Genomic DNA, 23,702 nt, shown 5'->3' on the forward strand with positions numbered 1-23,702 from the left:
TAGGCTCGTATAGCATTAAGGGTCTTGCCTAAGGACCCTCACTGGATAGTGCCCGCCATGTCTGGGGTTCGAAGCCACGCCCCACACCCTCCTGCATTCCAGACCAAGCCCTCCTGCATTCCAGACCACGCCCCTTTCTGCATTTTGTGTACGTTGACTGGATAGCGTTTGTCCCGACCGGGATTCGAACCCACAACCTCCTGCATTCAAGTCAGTTGACTTACCCACTGTACTATCCACATATATATATATATATATATATATATATATATATATATAATCCAATCCAGTTTTAAAACCCTGCACAGCACAGAATCAGCTCTTTTAAGAGTTTTTAATGATACTTTTTTAGCTACTGACTCTGGTGACTGTGTTATTTTAGTGCTTTTAGACTTAACTGCTGTAATTGATACAGTGGACTAAGAAATCCTGATCTCTCGCTTGGAACAGCACTGGGGCATAGCACTGGAGTGGTTCAGGTTGTACTTTGCAGATCGAACGTTCTGTGTCAGCCTTGGCGACTCAGTGTCCTCCTCCGCTCCTCTCTTGTGTGGGGTCCCACAGGGCTCAGTTCTAGGCCCTCTTCTCTCTCTATCTGCTCCCGCTTGTCTCTATACTTAGAAAGCATGGGATTCATTACTACTGTTATGTGGATGACAGTCAAATTTATGTTCAGCTCAAAAAGAATGCATACTCAATCACTGCATTAGGTGTCTTGATGATATTAAGGCCTGGATGGCTCAGAACTTTTTGAATTTAAGTGCGAATAAAACTGAAGTGATGGGTTTTGGTGGCACCGCTGGAACACCCCTTCCAGATCTGGGTTCTTTGGCCAAGCATATCAAACCAACCATCACTAATCTCGGGGTAAAATTGATTCAGATCTCAAGTTTGACAGCCAGATCAGGGCAGTAGTTAAATCAAGCTTTGATCATTTGAGGCAGCTGGCCAAAATAAAACCAATTCTCTCGAGGCAAGTTTGCAATAGTAATCCACACCTTTGTCACCACTAGGCCGGACTACTGTAATTCCTTTTATGTGGGGGTTAGTGCTTCTTCCATCTCCCTTCTCCAGATGGTCCAAAACGCTGCTGCACATCTTTTGACGAGCACACGTAAACATGAGCACATTACCCCCATTTTAGCCTCACTCCACTGGCTGCCCATACATTTTATGATCCATTTTAAATTCATTTATTTACTTTTAAATCCCTAAATTCTTTTGCATTCTTGGGATCCCTAAATGGGGTCTCAGGGGACCCCTGTACGGGATTCCATTGCACTCCTGGGTGACTTCAATGCACATGTCAGCAATGACGGAGAAACCTGGAGGGAGTGATTGGGAGGAATGGCCTCCCTAATCTAAACCCGAGGGTGTTATGTTGTTGGACTTCTGCGCTCATCACTGATTGTTCATAAGTAAAACCATGTTCGAACACAAGCATGTTCATAAGTGTATGTGGTACCAGAGCACTCTGGGTCAGAGGTCAATGATCAATCTTGTGATCATATCATCTGACCTATGACCGTGTGTTTTGGACACTCGGGAGAAAAGCGGGGCAGAGCTGTCAAATGATCACCACTTGGTGGTGAGGTGGATTTGTTGGTGGGGGAATCCTTTAGACAGATTTGGTAAGCCCAAACGAGTAGTGCGGGTGAACTCTGAACGTATTCTGTTCACAAGGCCTTCAACTCATGCCTTCAAAGGAGCTTCTCTCGCATCCCTGTGGAGCTGGGCACATCGAACCTGAATGGTCGATGTTCAAAGCTTCCATTGCTGAAGCTGCAGCTTAGAGCTGTGGTCTCAAGGTCTTTGGTTCCTCAGGGGGTGGTAACCCTTGAACACCATGGTGGACCCCAATGGTCAGGGAAGCCGTCCAGTTGAAGAAGGAGGCCTTGAGGGGCATGTTGTCTCAGGGGACTCCTGAGGCAGTGGCAGGGTACCAACAGGCCAGACGGCCTGCAGTCTCGGCTGTGATGGAGGTAAAACAGAGGGTGTGGGAGTAGTTTGGAGAAGCCATGGAAAAGGGCTGCGCTTTGTCACCAATTCTGTTTGTGATTTTCATGGACAGGAAGTCAAGGTGTAATCGTGGTGAGGATTTGCAATTTTGTGGGCCGAGGTTTGCATCGCTGTTTTTTGCAGATGATGTGGTCCTGTTTGCATCATCAAACAGGGGTCTCAGAGTAGAACCTCTGCTCCTTCACGTGTAAAGAAGTCAGTTGAGGTGATTTGCTCATCTGGTGTGGATGCCTCCATGGCACATCCCTAAGGAGGTGTTCCTGACATCTGCAGCTAGGAGGAGACCTCGGGTCAGACCCTGGAACAGGTGGAGGTATTATATCTCAACACTGGCTTGGGAATGCTTTGGGATCCCCCAGTCAGAGCTGATTGATGTGGCCAGGGAAAGCGAAGTTTGTGGTTCCCTGTTAAAGCTATTGCCCCATAACCTGACTCCGGATAAGCGAGAGAAGATGGATGGATGGATGGATGGATGGATGGATGGATGGAAGGACTTAATCTGTTGTTTAACATATTTGACACTGTAATACCCTGTTGACCCTGACCTTCCTGTAATTAGTAATCCTCTTGCTAACTCCAGTACTCCTGTGCCTCCCCCTGATGTTAAGGCTACCCCCACTGCGGTGACTATGAATATCAAGGCAGAGGAGGTGAGAAGAGAACTGAGACATCTCCACTGTGCGAAGGCTGCAGGCCCAGATGGGGTGAGTCCCAGGATGCTTAAAGCCTGTGCCTTTCAGCTCTGTGAGATACTTCAGCACCTCTACAACACGAGCCTGAGTGTTCAAAGGGTTCCTGCGTTGTGGAAGATATGTCGCCTAATCCGTGTACCTAAGACATCATGTCTAAGGGGAGCGAAGCAATACAGTATTTTCCACACTATATGGCGCACCGGATTATAAGGTGCACCTTCAATAAATGGCCTATTTCAAAACTCAATATTTATCTATATACAAGGTGCTGTGGTCGCCAGCATCCTGTCATACACTGTGGTGTGTTGGGGATGGAGCGTGACTAAGGCAGTCTCTCCAGACTGGAGAATGTGATCAGGCGGGCCAATTCAGTGGTTGGGATGAAGCTGGACCCCCTGGCAATGGTGGCAGAGAAGAGAACTGTGGACAAACTGCTGGACATCATGGACAATGTCAGCACCCCTCTGCACACTGTAGCAAACAACCAGAGAAGCTTGAGAAGCCTGACCAGCCAGAGGCTGTGCCTCCCAACATGCAGGACCAACAGACTTAAGAACTCTTTCATCCCCCGAGCCTTTAACTGCTCTACTCCTCTCTGGGGGAGATGAAGAATAACAGTCCACACGAGAGCTGAGGGATGACACACATAATACACCAAAAACAATGCAAACACTATAGACACTTCACTCTACCCATGCCTATCTAGGCCTGTTTATTTATGCCTTTTTATTCCTATGCCTATTTGTGCATTTCTATTTGTATATTCTTGTTGGGTTATTTATTACTCTTTCAACTTGGTATTGGTGCTACTTTCTGTATGCTCTTTCTGTGTTTTTGTGTACTCGCTGTGTTGTGTGTAGTGCAACGGAGAAGTTAATTTCCCTTACGGAACCTCCTTAAGGGATCAATAAAGTTCTACTCTACTCTCTACTCTCTATTGAATATTTATGAGATTGGAAAAACATTCAAACTATTTTACAATTTTATTTATTTTACTCAGACAGTTTTACATTTCCTGAACTTTCTGAGTCCGTGATCCGTTATATTTGTCAATATCCAAAGTTTTCTGAAACAATACCGCTCCACCTGAAAACAGGGACCCACAAGACACACACATCACATATCCGAGGTTTGCTTTAGTGGATTGCACTTTTTCCTTCCCAACGCTGTCTTAATTGTGTGTACTGATTATTGTTAGCTGGGATAGAGAAGTGGCCCTGGGTGGGAGGCTGAGGTGGACCTCTCACAGTTTGATGTTGGTGCTATGTTGCTCTGCAATGTTAGGATGTGGCAGAGAGAGAGGCCAAAATCGTGGGCCGAGCCTCGTCTCCACACCTCTTGTTCCTCTCAACACCTGTGCTTGATCAGGCTGATTAGTCTAAGGCTTTTTATGTCGGGTTCTCTTTTGGTTCTGTGCCAGATTGTTTTGTACCTCTGCCCATGTCTTGTCTTCTAACCTCGACCTTGCTTCAAGTTTCTTTAACATTTTGATTTTCTTCTGGATTTTCCCTTTTACCTCTTGATTAAACTATGGATGAAAGTTTTCCAACAGTGTCTGCATATGGGTCCTAATCCTGCTCAGTGTGACAGGACCGGTTAGTGGCACGGCAAGTTAGTGCACACTCAGCTCCTCCTGTAAAGCCTGACATGTCATGACCTTCTGCTGCTGTGCCTTGCTGAGCTCCTTGTGCACAATGAAATTATTTATGAGAGCAGAACGAGCTAAATGACGTTTGCCCTGGATTTCATTCCTTCCACTGCTGTCTGGGCCTTTATCAGGAGGATTTCTACAATCTTTATACAAAACAAAAACCTTTCTTATATTTTAAGAAAAAAATGTTCCTAATTCATACAAATATTAAGTTAAAAACCTTATACAGTAAAAGCAATTTGAGATATAGCAGTAACAAAAACTTCTATTCTATCTATGATAATCAGCTGCATTACAAAGTTGGAAATAAATATCAGATGTAAAGTAATCACAATTAATGCATTCCAGGACCACCCACAAAAAAACAATACCGTGATGAAGTGAAAAACTATTCATTATATTATTTACGGTAATTTAAATGAACACTCCCCATACTGATATTAAATTACCTTCTATCTCTTTTACCTTTTCCCACATTCTTATAGACCGGTTAAAGCACTTTTGTATTAAAGAAGTGTTTCTTTATCACACGAAAGTGCGCTGCATTCCGTGAGTCTTGGAAAGCATCGCATTTCGGGATGCTGTCAGGCAACAGCATGTGCATACAGTATCATGGTACCACCTACTTAAAATACGTAATGTAGTGAAGCCATGGATCTTGAAGCGTGAGTGGAATGTCTTTGTTTTGTTTTTTTGGTCTTGTAAAAAAAAAAAAAACAGACATTCCACTCACTGCTGATCAACACATTTTCTGAGACAGCTACACTGCCACCAAGGTTACAAAGATTTATGTTAGCTATATTTTAAATAAACTAATCTTGTAATTATCCATACAGTGGTAATCAACTTCCACAAACTGTTCTTTCAGATTGGGACGAATTTATGAAATAACACCTTGCTTTATATGTTTAGGACATCTGGTTGTGTTCATATTTCAATAGTAGGTTAGGAGTCATTCTCAAATAGTACCACTAATTTATGAACTGGACGCTCAATAAAAAATGGTTACTTAAGGCATTCACCTTTCTGTCCTGAATCTCTCTGTCCTGTTTGGATTTTAACTTTTCTCACAAGACCATTATCATCCTCATTTGTCCCAACTACTCTGGCCAGTTTTCACTCATTTCTTGGACTGTTGTCTTGCTTCAGAATTACTACATCCCCATCTTGCAGATTTATTTTGGGTGCATGCTACTGTTGTCTGAGGCTTATGTTGGTCAAGTATTTTTTTTGCCATCTGCTCCAGAATTGGCCTGCCAAGTATTGAATTCTCCGCCACCTCTTCCTGGCATACAAATCTTGTCTGACAAAATTGCCAGGAGGTGGAAGGGGCACGGAGGTCTTCATTGTGAGTAAATTATTTGATGAAAAAGGTTCAACATTCTTAGTCATTGATTTAAACGATTGCTTCAATAGCATTCATATGGAAGTCACCTTTTGTTTGTTTGTTTGTTTGTTTTTTGCCAGATACATAGAAATCTTCTTTTTGTCTAGTTCCATTAGACCTTTCTCCAACTCATTCTTTCCCTTGCCAAAATGTGTACCTTGGTTGGATCGGATCTGTCTCACTGCTCCTTGGACTGCTATAAAGCATCTCAAAGCATTTAAAAATGCATCATTAGTGGGATCATCCAACATTTCTATGTGGATGGCTCTGGAGTTTAAGCATGTAAACAACAGATCATATTGTCAGGTTCAAACGACTTAGAACAATGAAAACACCCGCACAAAGAGGAGAACGACAACAGTTGAGTTTTCTTACTCGCAATGGGAACGGACAGAGATATGCTCAGTTACAAATCTCCACTCCAACCCGCTATGAACATATCTCTCCAAGCCCTCTCTTTTTACTGTATTAGGGCATTCTCTGATTAGAATATGTGCATTCCTGCCCTAATGGATTGGGGGGGCGGGGTTAGACAGTAGCAATGCACCACATATGGCATGATGTCACAACAGGGTAAAAAACTTCTTCCTTTTATGGTATTCTCTCCTTGAAACAGGAACCATGCACCTCCTCTCAGCAGTTCAAGGCGAGTTCATATCCTTGCCAGCTGCAACATCTCCATAGTTAATGTCATCTTCCTGAAAAATAACTCAGTGCATAACCAGACACCCACACACATGTACACACTTAGAGTATTTGATCATGGTATTCAGTAGAAAGAATAAAAAGAGTGAGTAAATATGGGTTACGTTATGTACATTATTCTTACACATACATCTTGTAATTCTTTCTTCCTTGTTTTGTGTAGAAGGAGTCAAAACAGTCAACTCCAGGCATATGAGAATGGGGGTGAGTTCTCTTGCTCTTGGCCAACAGGCAGATCTGCCATACATTGAACTTCTGTCGGTCCACTGCAAGTGACACAACATTTAATTTGCTTGGCTACTACCTTGCTGCCACTTATTAGCTAATATCTGCTGGCCTTGAGTTTGTTCATTAGTGCTGTGTTTTCTTGTGACAGTGGTCGAGTATAAATTATGTGACAATGCCTTATCTAGGCAAGATAACTGGATACTTCAACTCAAATGAAGCAGATTAAGACTTTCTCAACCGCCCTTAAAACCTGAAAAGTCCATTCTCAAGGCTAGGATCAAGTTGGTACATACTGTGAGTTTTTGGTAACTCAGCCAAGTTTTAATTGAACCATGTCAGCTCTATTCAAAGGCTTGTCTTTCTGCTGCCTTGATAAGTACAATAGCAGCCATTTTTCTCTCCTCAACACTAATGGGTCCTGACCGGTCTCTTTTTTGCCAATCTTTGGATTCTAACAATAATGTTAAAGGCTTTATCCCAATCAGTGAATCTTTACAACCTGTCTAGGAAGCTGTCTCTCTCCACCTTTACTTCTGGGTCACCCACAAGAAGTTCTGCGGATTCTTGGTTTGTGACAATGTCTCGTTCTCATAAAACCTTTGGTCCAGTGAGCCAATTTGAATCAATCAAGTCTGCCCCCTTGAGACCCCCTAGATGCATGGTCTGCTGGATTTTGATGAGTTTTAATGTAGAGCCATTGTCTTAAATATGTTGTGTCTCTTATTTTCTGTACCCAGTTAGCAACAAAAACATGAAAGCATCAGGCTTTGTTCTTGATATACCCGAGCACTAACTGTGAGTCTGTCCTGAAAAACTCTTGGTCTATCTTAAGTTGAAGCTCTTCTGTCAGGACGCTACCTACTGCTGCAGAAATTGTAACTGCAGTGAGCTCAAGGCGTGGTATGGTGACAATGCTTGTGGCCTTGCCCATGATCTCAGTGCACAATGCACCCTTTCATCAGTAACAATCCTGATGTATGAACATTGCCTATAGTCGTTACTGCTGGCATCTGCGCAATGTTGCAGCTCATTTTTTTTTGGATTGTGCCAAGGTTCTCATTTATGAAGCATCTTGGTATGTGAATGTTTTGAAGGTTTTTCATGTCACCAAGCCATGTTTCCCGTTATGGTTGTAGTTCATGGGGCAGGGGTTTATCCCAGCCAAAACCCCACTTACACATCTCCTGAAGCACTCTTTTTCTAGTCAAGATGTAGGGAGAAAGAAACCCTAGTTGGCCTAACACGATTGCTACTGTAGACAAGATTCCTTGTTGTGTTGCTGCCTTCTCATTAATGGAGACATTAAATGAGAGTGCCTCAGTTTGTACATTCCACTTCACTCCCAATTCTCTCTGCATGGGAACATCATTGTAGTTCACATCTATATCCTTCTCTACACTGGCACATTCAGTCTCTGGAATGGCATCACAGACTTCTTTGACGTTGACACACATTTGTGTAAATGTAGTTTTCCCTTGGCGCTAAGTTCTTCATGACCAGCCTTTTGGCCTTGTCAGCTGAATCAACACTGATGAGCACATCATCGACCTAGAATTTTTTTTCGAATGAAGCTAGCTGCCAATGGGTAGTCCTTTTCATATGTACTGGGAAGATATTTGATGCCATAGTTAGCATATCCTGGAGATGATGCTGCTCCAAACACATGCACTTGCATGCAATATTCCTTAGGCTCTGTTTCTTTGTTCCCATTTTGCCACCATTGGAATCTCAGGAAATTTCTATCTACTTGACTGTCATGGAAGCGGTGGAACATTTTCTCCACATCGCAGGTAATTGCAATTTGGTGCTTTGGAGATATGCGCAGCAGTCCTATCAGAGCATTGGAAGAAAAATAACATACTGTTTATTATCCCGTAGAGAAATTACTTTTTCCACTCCAGTCCATTTCCAACAAACAGATATGTATATGGCACAGGCCCTGAAACACACACATACAAGGGGCCTGTACGGCATGCCGGTAGTAGATGGTGAGGGGTAGAGCGCAGCTCCTCACTGATGCTCCTCCTAGGCTTGTGAGGGACGGTGCCTTGCTCATGGTCACCTTGGCAGTGCTTAGGAGGTGGAGAGACACCCCTCTACTGTCCATGCTCCAGGTTTTTTTGGTCCACAAGGGATTTGAACCGGCTATCTTCTGGCGATTCTCCAGTCCCCAGCCGAAGAATTAGTGGATTACACTACTGCCGCTATTAGTTAAATAAGGTCCTGCGAGTAGGTGATCATTTGTATGAGTATTATTGACACACACAGCCAACTTTAGTGTGTGTAATATATATACGGTGCGCTCTTGTTCTCCGTGGTTGATGTGTTCCACAATCTGCGATTGTGATCACAATCTATTTATCTTATTATTTATGGTAATTTTAATGTATATGAACCCTTCCCATACTGATGTTAAACCACGTTCTATCTGTATTACCTTTTCACATAATCGTATCGACTGTGAAAAGCCTCGGATGCCATCAGCCAATAGAATGTGCATACAGTATCACATGACTACTGACCCAAAAATCTGCGATGAGGTGGAGTCACGAGCGTTGATGCAAGAATGCACAAGGGCGCTCTGTATCCCTCTCACCCTTGTAGGGTGGTATTTGTGTGTCCTCCTCAAGCTCAGGTCCTCTACCAGAGGCCTGGGAGTCTGAGACTTCTGAGCAGTATTTTAGTTGGTCCTAGGACTGCGCAAAGAAAATTTTTTGAAGTACAGTACTAACAAAAAATAGACTGAAATAATATTTTCCAAACCTGCAAGAGAATGGGGCATAGGGAAAAACACATACAATCAAATTTCACATTAATTTACATATACATTAATCAGATATTTCTATAATTAAAAAAATATAAAGTTATTTGGAAATCTATACATTTATTTAGTTGTCTAACCATTATAATAACCATCTCCCAATGTTTGCAAAGATTTCTGCAATTTTCTAACACTGACCCTTCGACCCTTCTCTTTTGAGTTGAAAACAATCAAATGTTCTTTAGATGTGAAAAATTCAATAACCACTACCCCTCAATTAATTTTCCTTTGAGATTTTTAGATTTTTCTTCGAAAAGTACTTTCAGAACGTATCCATGTTTGTTTGTTTTTTTTTAATGGAGGCAAAGTATAAAATAAACAATCTATAATAATAACTGAAACATTCTGAGAGGAAAAGCACCAAAAAAACTTAAGAGTCTGAGGAAATAAGTTTAAAGACTTTGAAAGCTAAGAAAACAATGGCAAATTGGTACAAAATATAACTGACATTCAAAACAAAGAAGCAACCAGAAACACAAAAGATGTTTTGACATAGATATTGGCAGCAAAAACAGAAAACTTGACATGGCATGGAAATGCTGCTCATGAGAACTAAGAAGAGAAAGCTGCTGTTGTTAGTTGCAATGTTTTGAACAGACTATCTCTTTGCTTTATTTTTATCTCTATCATATTCCCAGGTGCTGCTCTTTCATGAAGAGAGCTATGAAATCCACTTCGAGTTCACAGTGCCATTGAATCCAAATCAGGACAAGAGCAATGAAGAACAGAAAGAACTAGAGTATCTCTACATCTGGACACACAGCAACTGGCGGGGCTGTACTGTCCAATGTGGAGGAGGTATCATTAACATGATGAACTAAATGTATTAAAAATGTGTAGGTGTTCTAGTTTACAAAGGCTTTTAAAGGACTGTAGTATACTCATTGCACATTGGAAGGGTACAAAACTATTGATGTTAGTGAGGTGCTGTGTTAGAGCCTCCACTATACACCTTGGTGTGAGTCCTACGCTCTCTGTATCATGTCCCCATCGAAACACTCAATTTGTAGTCTTAAATAGATGTTTAGAATATATTCTCAGTCATTATATCTGCATTGATTTTAAGGAAGTTCTAAGCCTGCTCCTGCCAGTGCAGGAGGAACTTTGCAGGTTCAGGCCAGATTGTCAAAAGTTTATCCATAGTCACAATCTAGCTTTCCTTACCTAGGGCGTCAACTTGATCTCACTGTATCACATGAGTGTTTCCTGCCAATGTGGCAGCATCCTTTCCATTTTCCAATTTTGTGACCAAAATATAATTTATGCTGGCTACTTGCAGGGGAGACAACCATGTGAAAATGAGCTTCAGTTATGTAATGCAGCTTTGGCCAGATAGTGCTGATGATAGTGAATTTATCCATCTTTTGACATTTTACATCCAACAAAACTTGACTTTATATCCTCAAAATAAAAAACAAACAAACAAACAGTAACATCGGCCTTAAAAATTGCCATGTGCCTCCAGGCAAAAGCAAGACCAGGACCCCAGATACAGAGTTCAAGAGCAAAAAGGTTTATTAAGCACAAAGTATCCAACAGATAATCATCTTCGAGGAAAAAGCTAGACTAACAAAGTAACAACTAGATAGATAAACTGTAGATATCCATCCATCCATCATCTACCGCTTATCCAGGGCCACTTTGCGGTGACAAAAGTCTCAGCATGGATGCCCATACTTACCTCTCCCCAGACACCTCCTCCAGCTCCTCCGGGGGGAGCCCGAGGCGTTCCCAGGTTAGCCGAGAGACGTAGTCCCTCCAGCGTTTCCTAGGTCTTCCTCGAGGTCTCCTCCCAGTAGGACCTGCCTGGAACACCTCCCCAGGGAGGCATCTGGAACAGATGCCCGAGCCACCTCAGCTGGCTCCGCTCAAGGCGGAGGAGCAGTGGCTCTACTCCGAGCTCCTCCCTGGTGACTGAGCTCCTCATCCCATCTCTAAGGGTGCACCCAGCCACTCTACGGAGGAAACTCATTTCAGCCGCTTGTATCTGGGATCTTGTTCTTTCGGTCATGACCCAAACCTCATGATCTGTTTGGGCGGCAGTGGCTCAGTGGTAAAGCGGGCGGTAGAGCGGGTCGTCCTATGATTTAAGATCAGCGGTTCGATTCCCGCTCCCGCCCCCCCAAAAATACCCGGAGGTGAGCTAACAGTGGGAGGTGTCAGCTCATCTCCGGAGCACTGCCGAGGCACCCTTGAGCAAGGTGCCGTCCCCTTTACAAATTGCTCATTTGAGGCGCACCAAGAAGGAGCTGCCTGCCACTCTACCTCCCCTGCATGCCTACAGGCCCCTTTGTGTGTGATACAGGGGCCTGTACTCACATATATGTATGCATGCGTTTGTAATCATTAGCTAGAGTGTGCTTCTTAATTTCCCTTCGGGGATCAAACCAGTATATAAAATTAAAAAAAAAAAAATGACCATAGGTGAGAGTAGGAACGTAGATTGAGAGCTTTGCTTTGCGAGTCAGCTCCTTCTTCACCATGACAAACCTATAAGCGACTGCATCACTGCAGAAGCTGCACCGATCCATCTGTCAATCTCACGTTCCATCCTTCCCTCAATCGTGAACAAGACCCCAAGATATTTAAACTCCTCCTCTTGGGGTAAGGACTGTCCACCGACCTAAAGAGGGCACACCACTCTTTTCTGGTCAAGAACCATGGCCTTGGATTTAGAGGTGTTGATCCTCATCTCACTTGCATCACACTCAGCTGCAAACCGTCCCAGTGCATGCTGAAAGTCCAGGTTTGATGAGGCCAATAGGACAACATCGTCTCCAGATCCACGAAACACATGTGAACTGGTTGGGCAAACTCCCATGAACCCTCGAGCACTCGATGGAGAGTGTAGAGCTGGTCCAGTGTTCCACGACCGGGACAAAAACCGTGTTGTTCCTCCTGAATCTGCGGTTCGATTATAGGTTTAATCCTCCTCTCCAGTACCCTGGAATAGACTTTCCCCGGGAGGCTGAGGAGTGTGATCCCCCTATAGTTCAAAGACACCCTCCGGTCCCCCTTTTTGAAAAGAGGGACCACCGCCCCGGTCTGCCAATCCAGAGGTTCTGTCCCCGACTGCCATAAAATGTTACAGAGACGTGTCAACCATGACAGTCCCTGCACATTCAGAGACTTGAGGTACTCAGGGCGAATATCTTCCACCCCCGGTGCTTTGCCACCAAGGAGTTTGGCAACCACCTTGGTGACTTCAGCCCTATAAATTTATATTTACACATTGACCCAGGGATCACATGTGATCGAGGAATCCGTGATCAAGATCAGGATCTGTTTATCTTATTATTTATGGTAATTTAAACAATTATGAACCCTGGCCATACCAATATTAAACCACCTTCTGTCTGTAATACCTTGCCTACACTCTCATCGACTGTTTAAAGCACTTTTGTGTCACATGAAAGTCCGAGACTGACAGAGCAGAGCGCACTTCCGGATGCCATCAGTCCATAGAATGCGCATACGGTGACTGCATAAAAATCCACGATGATGTGGAGTCTCAATTGTTGATGCGTGAATGAGCGAGGGTGGATTGTATATATATATTTATACTATACCTATTCAACATTTATATTTTATGTCAGATTAAGATATTTGACCATGTGTTCCTGTATGTGCAGGTGAGAAGAGGACAGTGGTTTCCTGTATGAGGATAGCGAATAAATCCATGGAAGTGGTCAACGATAGCTTCTGTCAACCTGAGAACAAACCACTCGCCCAAGTACAATCTTGTAACTCTCACTCCTGCCATTACTGGTAAGACACATGCACATTTACATACCCCACCACCACACACACACACACACACATACACACACACACACACACACACACACACACACACACACAATAGTCTTTGTTAAGATTGTTCATGCATTCATTCGTCGTCTACAACTTCATTCACTGTCGTGGAGGGCTGGAGACTATCCCAGCTGACTGAGGGTGTGAGGCGGGGGAAACACCAGGTGAGACGTCAGTGCACTGCACAGCCACACAGAGACACAGATGAGCATGCACGCACACAGTCAACCCTACAGGTAATTTTGAACAGCCAATTAACCTGAAGTGCATGCTTTTTGGAGATGGGAGGAAGCCAAAGAACCCAGAGAGAATTCACGCAGACACAAGGAGAACATGCAAACTCTGCACAGAGCGGTAGGCGAACCCAGAACTGCCTTGCTGTGCAGCGACAGCGCTACCCACTATGCCATCGTGCCGCCCTGTTAAGATTGTAATCGGCCTAAATAAGTATTAGTTTGGTGTCCCTTTTTGGGCATAGAGACGATGCAGGAGGTTTTCCACAGTTACGGGACCCTTCCCAGCCGCAGATTGAGGTTAAATACTCAATGAAGAGGGTGTCCCAATTCAGCAGCACCAGTCCAAAAGAGTCTCGAGGAGACCCGTTTCCTAAGAAGGTGGTCCAGTCGCCTTTTTAGGATGAGGCCTCCGCAGCACTGAGGTCGCCTGGTCCACAGTGATGATGGTGTTGGTCAAGGTGGTAGCACGTGCTCCAGGTGGACCCACCAGTAGCTTCCTATTTGGTTCTTCTCTGACCCTCATGGACCTTAAATCCTCCTTGGAATATGCTAGCCTAGTGCTATCGATTTTAAAATAGTAGAGATAAAAGATACACAAACAGCACAAAAAAAAGAACAAACACACAAAAGCACTCAGTCAGAGCAGAGGAAAGCCGCAGTCTGCTCCTGCATGCACATCAATTTATCCATCCATTTTCTGGCGCTTAATCCGCCGCAGCAGGGTCACAGGGAGCTGGAGCCAATCCGAGCTGGTATAGGGTGTGAGGCGGGGGACACTCAGGGCACAATGCCAGTCCATCGCAGAGCCACACACAAAGACGGACAACCATTCACACACACACTCACTCCTATGGGCAATTTGGGACCGGCCAATCAACCTGAAGCGCATGCTAAATAAGTATTATTTATTCACTTTAAATTCAATTATCTACATTGAAAAGAAGTATCTGTACAAAATACTGTATTGCAATTTTGAGTACGGAAACTGGGTTTTTAAATTCAAACATATTTGACATATTTCTCAAAATAGAAAATGTAGTTTGACATATGTGCTATGCACAAATTGATAAAAAGAGTAACATTGGTGACTTGTCTAAAAAGTAGTGATTTGTTCTGTTTGTTTCCAGGTGGTTGACAGGAAAATGGGGATCCTGCTCAGTCACATGTGGTAAAGGTTTTCAGCAGAGGACGGTGAATTGTGTTTATCCTGTACAAAATGGCTCACTTATCCAAACCAGAGATGTGAACTGCCAAAGAGAAAAACCTCCTTTAACGCAGGACTGTGAGGGCCATCAATGCAACATGGTGTGGGAGACTTCAGAGTGGTCCAAGGTACACAACACAAAAATTTTGTTCATGTCAAAGTCCTCTCTGCATCATGCTCCTCATTTTCACATTAAGGACCAGACTTTAATAGTCAGGATTGTCGCTATTAAACACATCTTTATCAAAAAAGTACTTGTGACATGGTGTACTATTCTCTCAAGCTGACATGAAAATTTCAGGAAATATGTTAAGAATATGAGTTATATGGCTGTGTAGGTTCCCCCGGCCATATTATCTAAAGTTGTTTAAATCAATCCACTGGAACTCAAGTTTCATGAAGACGTTTCACCTCTCATCCCAGTCCATGTCCATACATACACTGTAATGAATTGACTAGAATTTACAGTAAATACCTGGCAAAAATGTTGCCAGTTAAGTTAAAATAGCAGTTTTTGACTGTGAAACCTTTTATTACTTTTATTTTATTGCTGTAAATCTTTTACAGGTTTTTACTGTATATAAATTACAGTAATTTACTGTTTTGTTTTTTAGAAAACAGCAATTCAGTGTAATCTGGTTTACAATGTTTTTGTTGTATTCGTCTAAACTACAGTTGCCAGTAAATACCTGTAAATAATTAACTATACAAAATGTTGTTGTAAGATGTTTTTACAGTTAATTATGTTTTTTACATTAGCTGCTTTGCAAATTATGCAGATTGTGAAATGTGAATGAAACAAAAAATAAAACGGTGTCAGACCTGCTACAAAATACAACTTTTATTAAAACTTAATGCACTTGTACAATACATGTTAAGCCTAAACAACCTGAGATAACTTATTTTTCTTAACAGCTCCTAAAATCAGAGCCTGCATAGGCTCCATTCAGATCAAATGTGTCCAGCATTAGTCAAGCAAGCTACATAGTCAATGAATGGGGCATGATATGCAAAATGTGCGTGGAACATGAAGGAGAAATTCACAGTAAAAGAGCAAAAATGTTTTCACACAATGGGTGAGAGAACAGTCCTTATCTTTTGGAGTACGCAGAAAGCCATTCAAAGTCCATGAGTCGCCTAAGCAGAGAGGAGACATGAGGATTGACTGTGTTGTTCTTCTTCTCAATCACCTTTCCACTTCTTTGGCTGACCAGCTTTGCTGTCTTGGTGCCACTTGGTGCCACTTTCACTTTCTGTGAAAAGAAACCTCATGCATTGGGTGTTTATAGTTTATAGATAGTGAGAAGATGCCTGAGGAATGGAGGAGCAGTATGCTGGTGCCCATTTTTAAGAACAAGGGAGATGTGCAGAGTTGTGGCAACTACAAAGGAATAAAGCTGATGAGCCACACACTGAAGTTATGGGACAGAGTAGTGAGCAGTTAGCATTTGTGAGCAGCAGTATGGTTTCATGCCAAAAAAGAATACTACAGAAGCAGTATTTGCTTTGAAGATGTTGATAGAGAAGTACAGAGAAGGTAAGAGGGAGGTGCATTGTGTTTTTGTAGATCTGGAGAAAGCTTATGACAGGGTGCCCAGAGAAACTGAGTAAGTCTGGAGTGGCAGAGAGGTATGAGAGCAGTGCAGGACATGTATGAGGACTGTAAGACAGTGGTGAGGTGTGCTGTAGATGTGACAGAGGAGTTCAAGGTGGAGGTTGGACTGCATCAGGGATCAGCTCTGAGCCCCTTCTTATTCACTATGGTGATGGACAGGTTGACAGAGGATGTTAGACAGGAATCTCCATGAACTATGATGTTTGCAGATGACATTGTGATCTGTAGTGAGAGCAGAGAACAGGTGGAGGAGAAGCTAGAGAGGTGGAGGTTTGTACTGGACAGGAGAGGAATGAAGATTAGCCGCAATACAACAGCATACATGTGTGTGAATTAGAGGGACCCAAGTGGAAGACTAAGGCTACAAGGAGAAGAGATCAAGAAGGTGATGGTAATATACTGTATTCTTCAATTCTATTTGGATTTTTACAAATTTTCTTTTCTTTGTTTCTCACAAGATAGTGTCTTATTTGAAAGTATTTATACACATTATTTGATGGAAGTGTAAATTGTTCCTGTAATCGAGAAAAAAAAAATTCAAATAATTAATCGATAGTGACAAGTCCCGCTGTCCCACACAGTGAGAGAAAACTGTGGTTGCCCGAAATCGTCATGGCTCTTGAGATTGATTCAGGGTGTCTGAACATTTTTTAACTGCTGTCCATAATTTTAAGGTACCGTATTTCCCGCATCATGAGGTGTGGAAAAAACCTTTAATTTTCTCAAGAATCGACTCTGTGCCTCTTAACATAAAGCGTCTGTGTGCACTGAGTTCCAAAATCTGTTAAAAAAAATGTTTGCGATTTCAGTCAGCGCTCTGCTAGATTGACCATCGGCCATTTCCACCAACATAGGACGTAATACGCCTGTAGCAATAAACCAATTAGACAATGTTACACAAGGGTACCTCAAGCACATCTCCGGTGGGTACCTGTGTATATATACCAGTACTGTGCCACAGGTATCCACTCATTTTCTATTTTGAAGTTATCGATAGATTTAATAGTAAGAAAAGGTAGTATTGCCAAAGCTATACACTTAATTGTACTTTGTTCTATCTTCTTCCACCCTGTTTCCTCATCTTTTGTGACCAATGCCACTACTGCAGTTTGTTGTGTCGGCCAGTAGTTTGTTTGTTTTTTAATTGTGAAAGTCCAAGCCACCCCTTTTGACATAAAAAGAGTGTTAAGTCTTACTCTTGACCTTTTATTCTGCCAAATAAATGTGGGTATTATTTTGTTTAACATATTAAATATGTAGACTGGAACACTTATAGTAAGGGACTGGAACAGAAAAAGAAGTCGGGGGAACAAATTCATTTTTATTGTCTCTATCCTCCCAAATAGACAATGGGGCTGGTTCTCCCAACATATCAAGTTCTTTTTTATTTGTGCCATCCATTTCTCGTAATTAGCATTGCACAATTGTGTGGAATGAGGTATTATAGTTATTCCTAAGTATCTATATCCTTGTTTGGACCAGCAAAAAGAAACATGCTTATTTAACTGCGTAGGCCACTCATTCGTTCATTTTCTTATCCACTGCATCCGCTTGCACAGGGAGCAAGAGCCTATCCCAGTCGGCATAGGGCGTGAGGTGGGGGAAAACTCTAGGCACAACGCCAGTGCACTGCAGAGTTACACAAAGACACACAAATGCTCACACACTCACTCCTAAGGGCAATTTGGGACCGTCCAATTAACCTGGAGTGCATGTTTTTGGAGGTGGGAGGAAGCCTGAGAACCCCGGAGAGAACCCACACAGACATGGGGACAACATGCAAACTCCGCACAGAGCGGGGCTCGAATCTGGACCTGCCTTGTTGTGTGGCGGCAGAGCTACCCACTGCGCCACCGTGCTGCCCCTGTGTTGGCCAGTTACCTGATATCATCACTGTGCCTGATTTGTTATTATTAATATTTTACCCTGATTTTACCCCATATTCATTTGGGCAGTGTAAAAAAGACGGAATAAAGTGGGTCTTTTATAAAAAGTGGAATATCGTCTGCGAAAAGGATTATTTTGTGAGGTGACCCTATCTCATCTGTTAACCCTTAAATTTCTGTTAACCCCTAAATTTCTCTCTCTCGGGGGAGAGCTGCCACTTTATCGTGGTTTTAAAAATCGTGATTATAAAAATCAATCTCTCTCAGCAGCAGCACCATAAAAAAAATACAGTAACCCCTCGTTTAGACGTGCGGCTTCACTACAACGTGGATTTTTAGTAGGTGGTCACATGATACTGTATTCGTATGCTGTTGGCTGACAGCATCTGTGTGTGTGCCGTGTTTGGAGATTCACGTAATGCAGTGCACTTTCACGTATTAAAGAAACAGTTTTCTTTAATTATAAATTGTTAAAAACAGTATATTATAGTGAGCCAAAATGTAATACACATACAGTATAAGGTGGTTTTATACCAGTATGACAGTGACACATAGTGCAGCAGTGAGCAGTCGAGCCTCACCACTGACAGGACTACCAATAGATCAAAACAGGATTAAATTAATAAAAGAAGACGAATGTCGGAGTTTAAATATCTGCTTTGAACTTCAGATCTGGAAATAACCTGTTCAAACTGATTGTTTAAATGCATTACGAGTGTACCAGTTTTTAATGTCAGGCTGCTAATTTAATGGCAAATATGCCACTCTGTTAGACTCGTAAAACTGACTTTAACGAGGGTGTCTCAACACCATGTACCTCACCGCATGTCACTGGTTCATAAATGTTTAAATGACCAAAAAATAAATGAAAAGTTTGCCACTGTATCACGGCATTTGACTTTTACGAGTGGTCCTGGAATGCATTAATCACGAGTAACGAGGGATTACTGTAGTCAGAATAAACCACCAGCCGTCACTGACAACAAATGCCTCGATGGGCAACAAGTATGATAGTCGTTATGTTGAGCTAGCTCACTGCTAACATCGGCTAACTGTAGCGGCTCCCTTCCCAGCTCACCACAAAGACTCTTTTACTCTTTCAAATATAACACAGGATGATCAGGTTACACATACCCAGTACACAAGCATGTATGTATTGTGGCCCTGACCATTTTGTTTATTAACAACCAGCTGCGTAGACAAGAACAAATAACTGTGTGTGAAGCATTTTAGATGACATGTTGTTATGTTGTGCAAATAGCTGACTTTCCTTTTCACAGTTCGATGACAGTTTAGAGCAAGAGGAAGATGGCAGTGAAGAGTTACCTGTCCCACTCAGTCAAACATGCATTTTGGCGCATGCACGATTTGGAGCACAGAACTCAGGCTTTTGGGTGTATTTTACCCTTTTTTTCTATGTAACAGTACTTTATGATTTTTTGGCTGACTACAATAATCAAGTATGTTTTATACAATTTACATCCTTTATACATCGAATGTAGCCGCAAGAAGGCACAAGCCAGTGTCTCATTGTGCCAGTCCCAAGCCCGGATAAATACAGAGGGTTGCGTCGGGAAGGGCATCCGGCGTAAAACTTTTGCCAATCAAAGATGCGAATCAAACCTATGACTTCTATACCGGATCGGTCGAGGCCCTGGTTAACAACAACTGCCATCGGCACTGTTGACCTACAGGGCGCCGGTGGGAATTGGATTACTGTTGGTCAAAGAAGGAGAGGAGGAAAGTGTGTTTGCACAAAGAAAGACAAGAGGAGCACCAAGAGTATAGGACTAAGAGTAAGGACGTTGAATGTTGGAACTATGACAGGAAAAGGTAGCGAGTTGGTTGACATGATGCAGAGGAGGAAAGTAGACATACTGTGTGTCCAGGAGACCAGGTGGAAAGGTAGCAAGGCTAGAAGTTTAGGAGCAGGGTTCAAGTTGTTCTGTCATGGTGTAGATGGGAAGATAAATGGAGTAGGAGTTATCTTGAAGGAGGAGTTTGTTAGGAATGTCCTGGAGGTAAAAAGAGTGTCGGAACGAGTGATGAGTCTGAAGCTAGAAATAGAAGGTGTGATGTTCAATGTTGTTACGTGGGTATGCTCCACAGGTAGGATGTGAGCTGGAGGAGAAGGATTCTGGCTGGACTTTGATGAAGTGATGCAGAGCATGCCTAGAAGTGAGAGAGTTGTCATTGGTGCAGACTTCAATGGAAATGTTGGTGCAGGTAACAGAGGTGATGAGGAAGTGATGGGTAGGTTTGGTATCCACGAAAGGAACGCAGAAGGACAGATGGTAGTTGACTTTGCAAAAAGGATGGAAATGGCTATAGTGAATACTTTCTTCCAGAAGAGGCAGGAACATAGGGTGACCTATAAGAGTGGTGGTAGGACCACACAGGTAGACTACATCTTGTGTAGATGGTGTAACCTGAAGGTGATCAGTGACAGCAAAGTAGTAGGAGGGGAGAGTGTAGCCAAACAGCATAGGATGGTGGTGTGTAGGATGACTCTGGTGGTGAGGAAGATGATGAGGGCAAAGTCAGAGTAGAAGATGAAATGGTGGAAACTAAAAAAGGAAGAGTGTTGCATGACTTTTAGGAAGGAGTTAAGACAGGCTCTGGGTGGCAAGGAGGTGCTTCCAGATGACTGGACAACTACAGCTAATGTGATCAGGGAGACAGGTAGGAGAGTACCTGGTGTGTCATCTGGAAGGAAAGTAGATAAGGAGACTTGGCGATGGAATGAGGAGGTACAGGAGTGTATACAGAGAAAGAGGTTAGCCAAGAGGAAGTGGGACACTGAGAGGACTGAGGAGAGTAGACAGGAGTACAAGGAGATGCAGCGTAAGGTGAAGGTAGAGGTAGCAAAGGCCAAACAAGGGGCTTATGATGACTTGTATGCTAGGTTGGACAGTAAGGAGGGAGAGACTGATCTATAGCGGTTGGCAAGACAGAGAGATTTTTTTTTAAATTTTTTTAATTTTTTTTTTAAATTTTATATACTGGTTTGATCCCCGAAGGGAAATTAAGAACGCACACTCTAGCTACTGATTACAAACGCATGCATACATATATATTAGTGAGTACAGGCCCCTGTATCACACACACACACAAAGGGGCCTGTAGGCATGCAGGGGAGGTAGAGTGGCAGGCAGCTCCTTCTTGGTGCGCCTCAAATGAGCAATTTGTAAAGGGGACAGCACCTTGCTCAAGGGTGGAAAGGCAGTCGGTCCTGATGATACACCTGTGGAGGTATGGAAGTGTCTAGGAGAGGTGGCAGTAGAGTTTCTGACTGGGTTGTTCAACAGGATCTTAGATAGTGAGAAGATGCCTGAGGAATGGAGATGTGTGCTGGTGCCCATTTTTAAGAAGAAGGAAGATGTGCAGAGTTGTGGCAAGTAAAGAGGAATAAAGCTGATGAGTCATACAATGAAGTTATGGGAGACTAGTGGAAGCTAGACTAAGGGCAGAAGTGAACATTTGTGAGCAGCAGTATGGTTTCATGCCAAAAAAGAGTACTACAGATGCAGTATTTGCTTTGAGGATGTTGATAGAGAAGTAGAAAGGCCAAACGGAGCTGCATTGTGTTTTTGTAGATCTGGAGAAAGCTTATGACAGGGTGCCCAGAGAGGAACTGTGGTATTGTATGAAGAAGTCTGGAGTGGCAGAGAAGTATGTTAGAGCAGTGCAGGACATGTATGAGGACTGTCAGACAGTGGTGAGGTGTGCTGTAGGTGTGACAGAGTTCAAGGTGGAGGTGGGACTGCATCAGGGATCAGCTCTGAGCCCCTTCTTATTCGCTATATTGATGGACAGGCTGACAGACGAGGTTAGAATCTCCATGGACTATGATGTTTGCAGATGACATTGCGATCTGTAGTGAGAGCAGGGAACAGGTGGAGGACAAGCTAGAGAGGTGGAGGTTTGTCCTGGAAAGGAGAGGAATGAAGGTTAGCCGCAGTAAGACAGAGTCCATGTGTGTGAATGAGAGGGACCCAAGTGGAAGAGTGAGGTTACAGGGAGAAGAGATCAAGAAGGTGGAGGATTTTAAGTACTTAAGGTCAACAGTCCAGAGCAATGGAGAGTGTGGAAAAGAGGTGAAGAAGCGTGTACAGGCAGGATGGAACGGGTAGAGAAAAGTGTCAGGTGTGATGTGTGATAGAAGAGTTTCAGCTAAAATGAAAGGAAAGGTGTACAAAACTGTGGTGAGACCAGCAATGTTGAATTGGTCTAGAGACAGTGTCACTGAGGAAAAGACAGGAGACAGAGCTGGAGGTAGCAGAGATGAAGATGCTGAGGTTCTCTTTGGGAGTGACCAGGAAGAATAGGATCAGGAATGAGTACATCAGAGGGACAGCACATGTTAGAGGTTTTGGAGAGGCCAGACTGAGATGTTTTGGACATGTCCAGAGAAGAGATAGTGAATATATTGGTAGAAGGATGCTGAGTTTTGAACTGCTAGGCAAGAGGCCTAGAGGAAGACCAAAGAGGAGGTTTATGGATGTAATGAGGGAGGACATGAAGGTAGTTGAGAGTGAGAGAAGAGGATGCAAAGGACAGGGCTAGATGGAGGCAATTGATTCGCTGTGGCGACCCCTGAAGGGAAAAGCCGAAAGGAAAAGAATACATCTTTTATACATCGAGTTACCTCTTTCAAAAATCCCTTCTTGCAGTGTAGATTGTAAGAGGTTTCTAATTCACACGTTCGCACGCAAGATTAAAACATGTTAATTTTACATGTTATTCATGTTTGATTTTGTAGCCAAATTAGTTGCAAGAAATCTGATGAATTTGGGATTGAAAACATTGAAAGTTTACTTTAGGATATGTATAATTGTTATGTTGTTTAGGTGACACATTCCCTCACTTGCAGGTACTGTTGAGTCTAATATATCCTCCCCTTATAGTCCCTTTAATGAAAATGCAAGTTTTGGTTTATTTCAGCATTTACTGTGTATCTATGTATCTTTTATTTTTCTCTCACTTCCTTTAGTGTTCGTCAGACTGTGGTCAAGGTGTTCGTGAACGGACAGTGACCTGTATAAACGCTAAAAGTTTGTGCAATCCTTTCTCCCGGCCGACTCAAGAGGAGCCATGTGAGGACCATTCTAATTGTTTTGAGTGGAAGACTGGAGACTGGTCCAAGGTAATTGTATAGCTAAAATACAGTTAATTAAATAGAATATGGCTAGCAAAAGAAATGAATTTTACAATAAATGTCCCACAAAGGTTTAGGGATGAGTAAGATAAGATAAACTTTGTCCCACAGTGGGGAAATTTGTGGCAAGTCATAAGAAAATAACTTATGTAATTGCAGACATGGCATGCTCAGTAAACTCCATTATGCTGCTGATATTATAACCTGAACTTCAAATGACATTTCTTCGTCTTCATAGCCATGTCTTATTACATGACACCAGCTTCACCAGACACTCAGAAGTTGAC

General features: G+C 42.8%; 1 protein-coding gene across 3 annotated transcripts in view; it reads left to right on the forward strand.

The window, feature by feature from the left end:
• The window catches only part of adamts17 (ADAM metallopeptidase with thrombospondin type 1 motif, 17), a 170,436-nt gene that overhangs the window by 132,361 nt on the left and 14,373 nt on the right, over positions 1–23,702 (forward strand). For 2 of the 3 annotated variants that reach the window (XM_068340531.1, XM_068340448.1), the window contains exons 18-21: positions 10,142–10,301; positions 13,136–13,271; positions 14,680–14,884; positions 23,251–23,403. In XM_068340531.1, the coding sequence (XP_068196632.1) occupies positions 10,142–10,301; positions 13,136–13,271; positions 14,680–14,884; positions 23,251–23,403 (654 nt within the window). Of the gene's footprint in view, positions 1–2,627; positions 3,554–10,141; positions 10,302–13,135; positions 13,272–14,679; positions 14,885–23,250; positions 23,404–23,702 lie in introns of those variants that run through there. The other variant, XM_068340615.1, reaches the window with a different exon arrangement.

The sequence above is a fragment of the Antennarius striatus genome, chromosome 1, assembly GCF_040054535.1.
Source record: "Antennarius striatus isolate MH-2024 chromosome 1, ASM4005453v1, whole genome shotgun sequence".
NCBI classification, from domain to species: Eukaryota; Metazoa; Chordata; class Actinopteri; order Lophiiformes; family Antennariidae; genus Antennarius; species Antennarius striatus.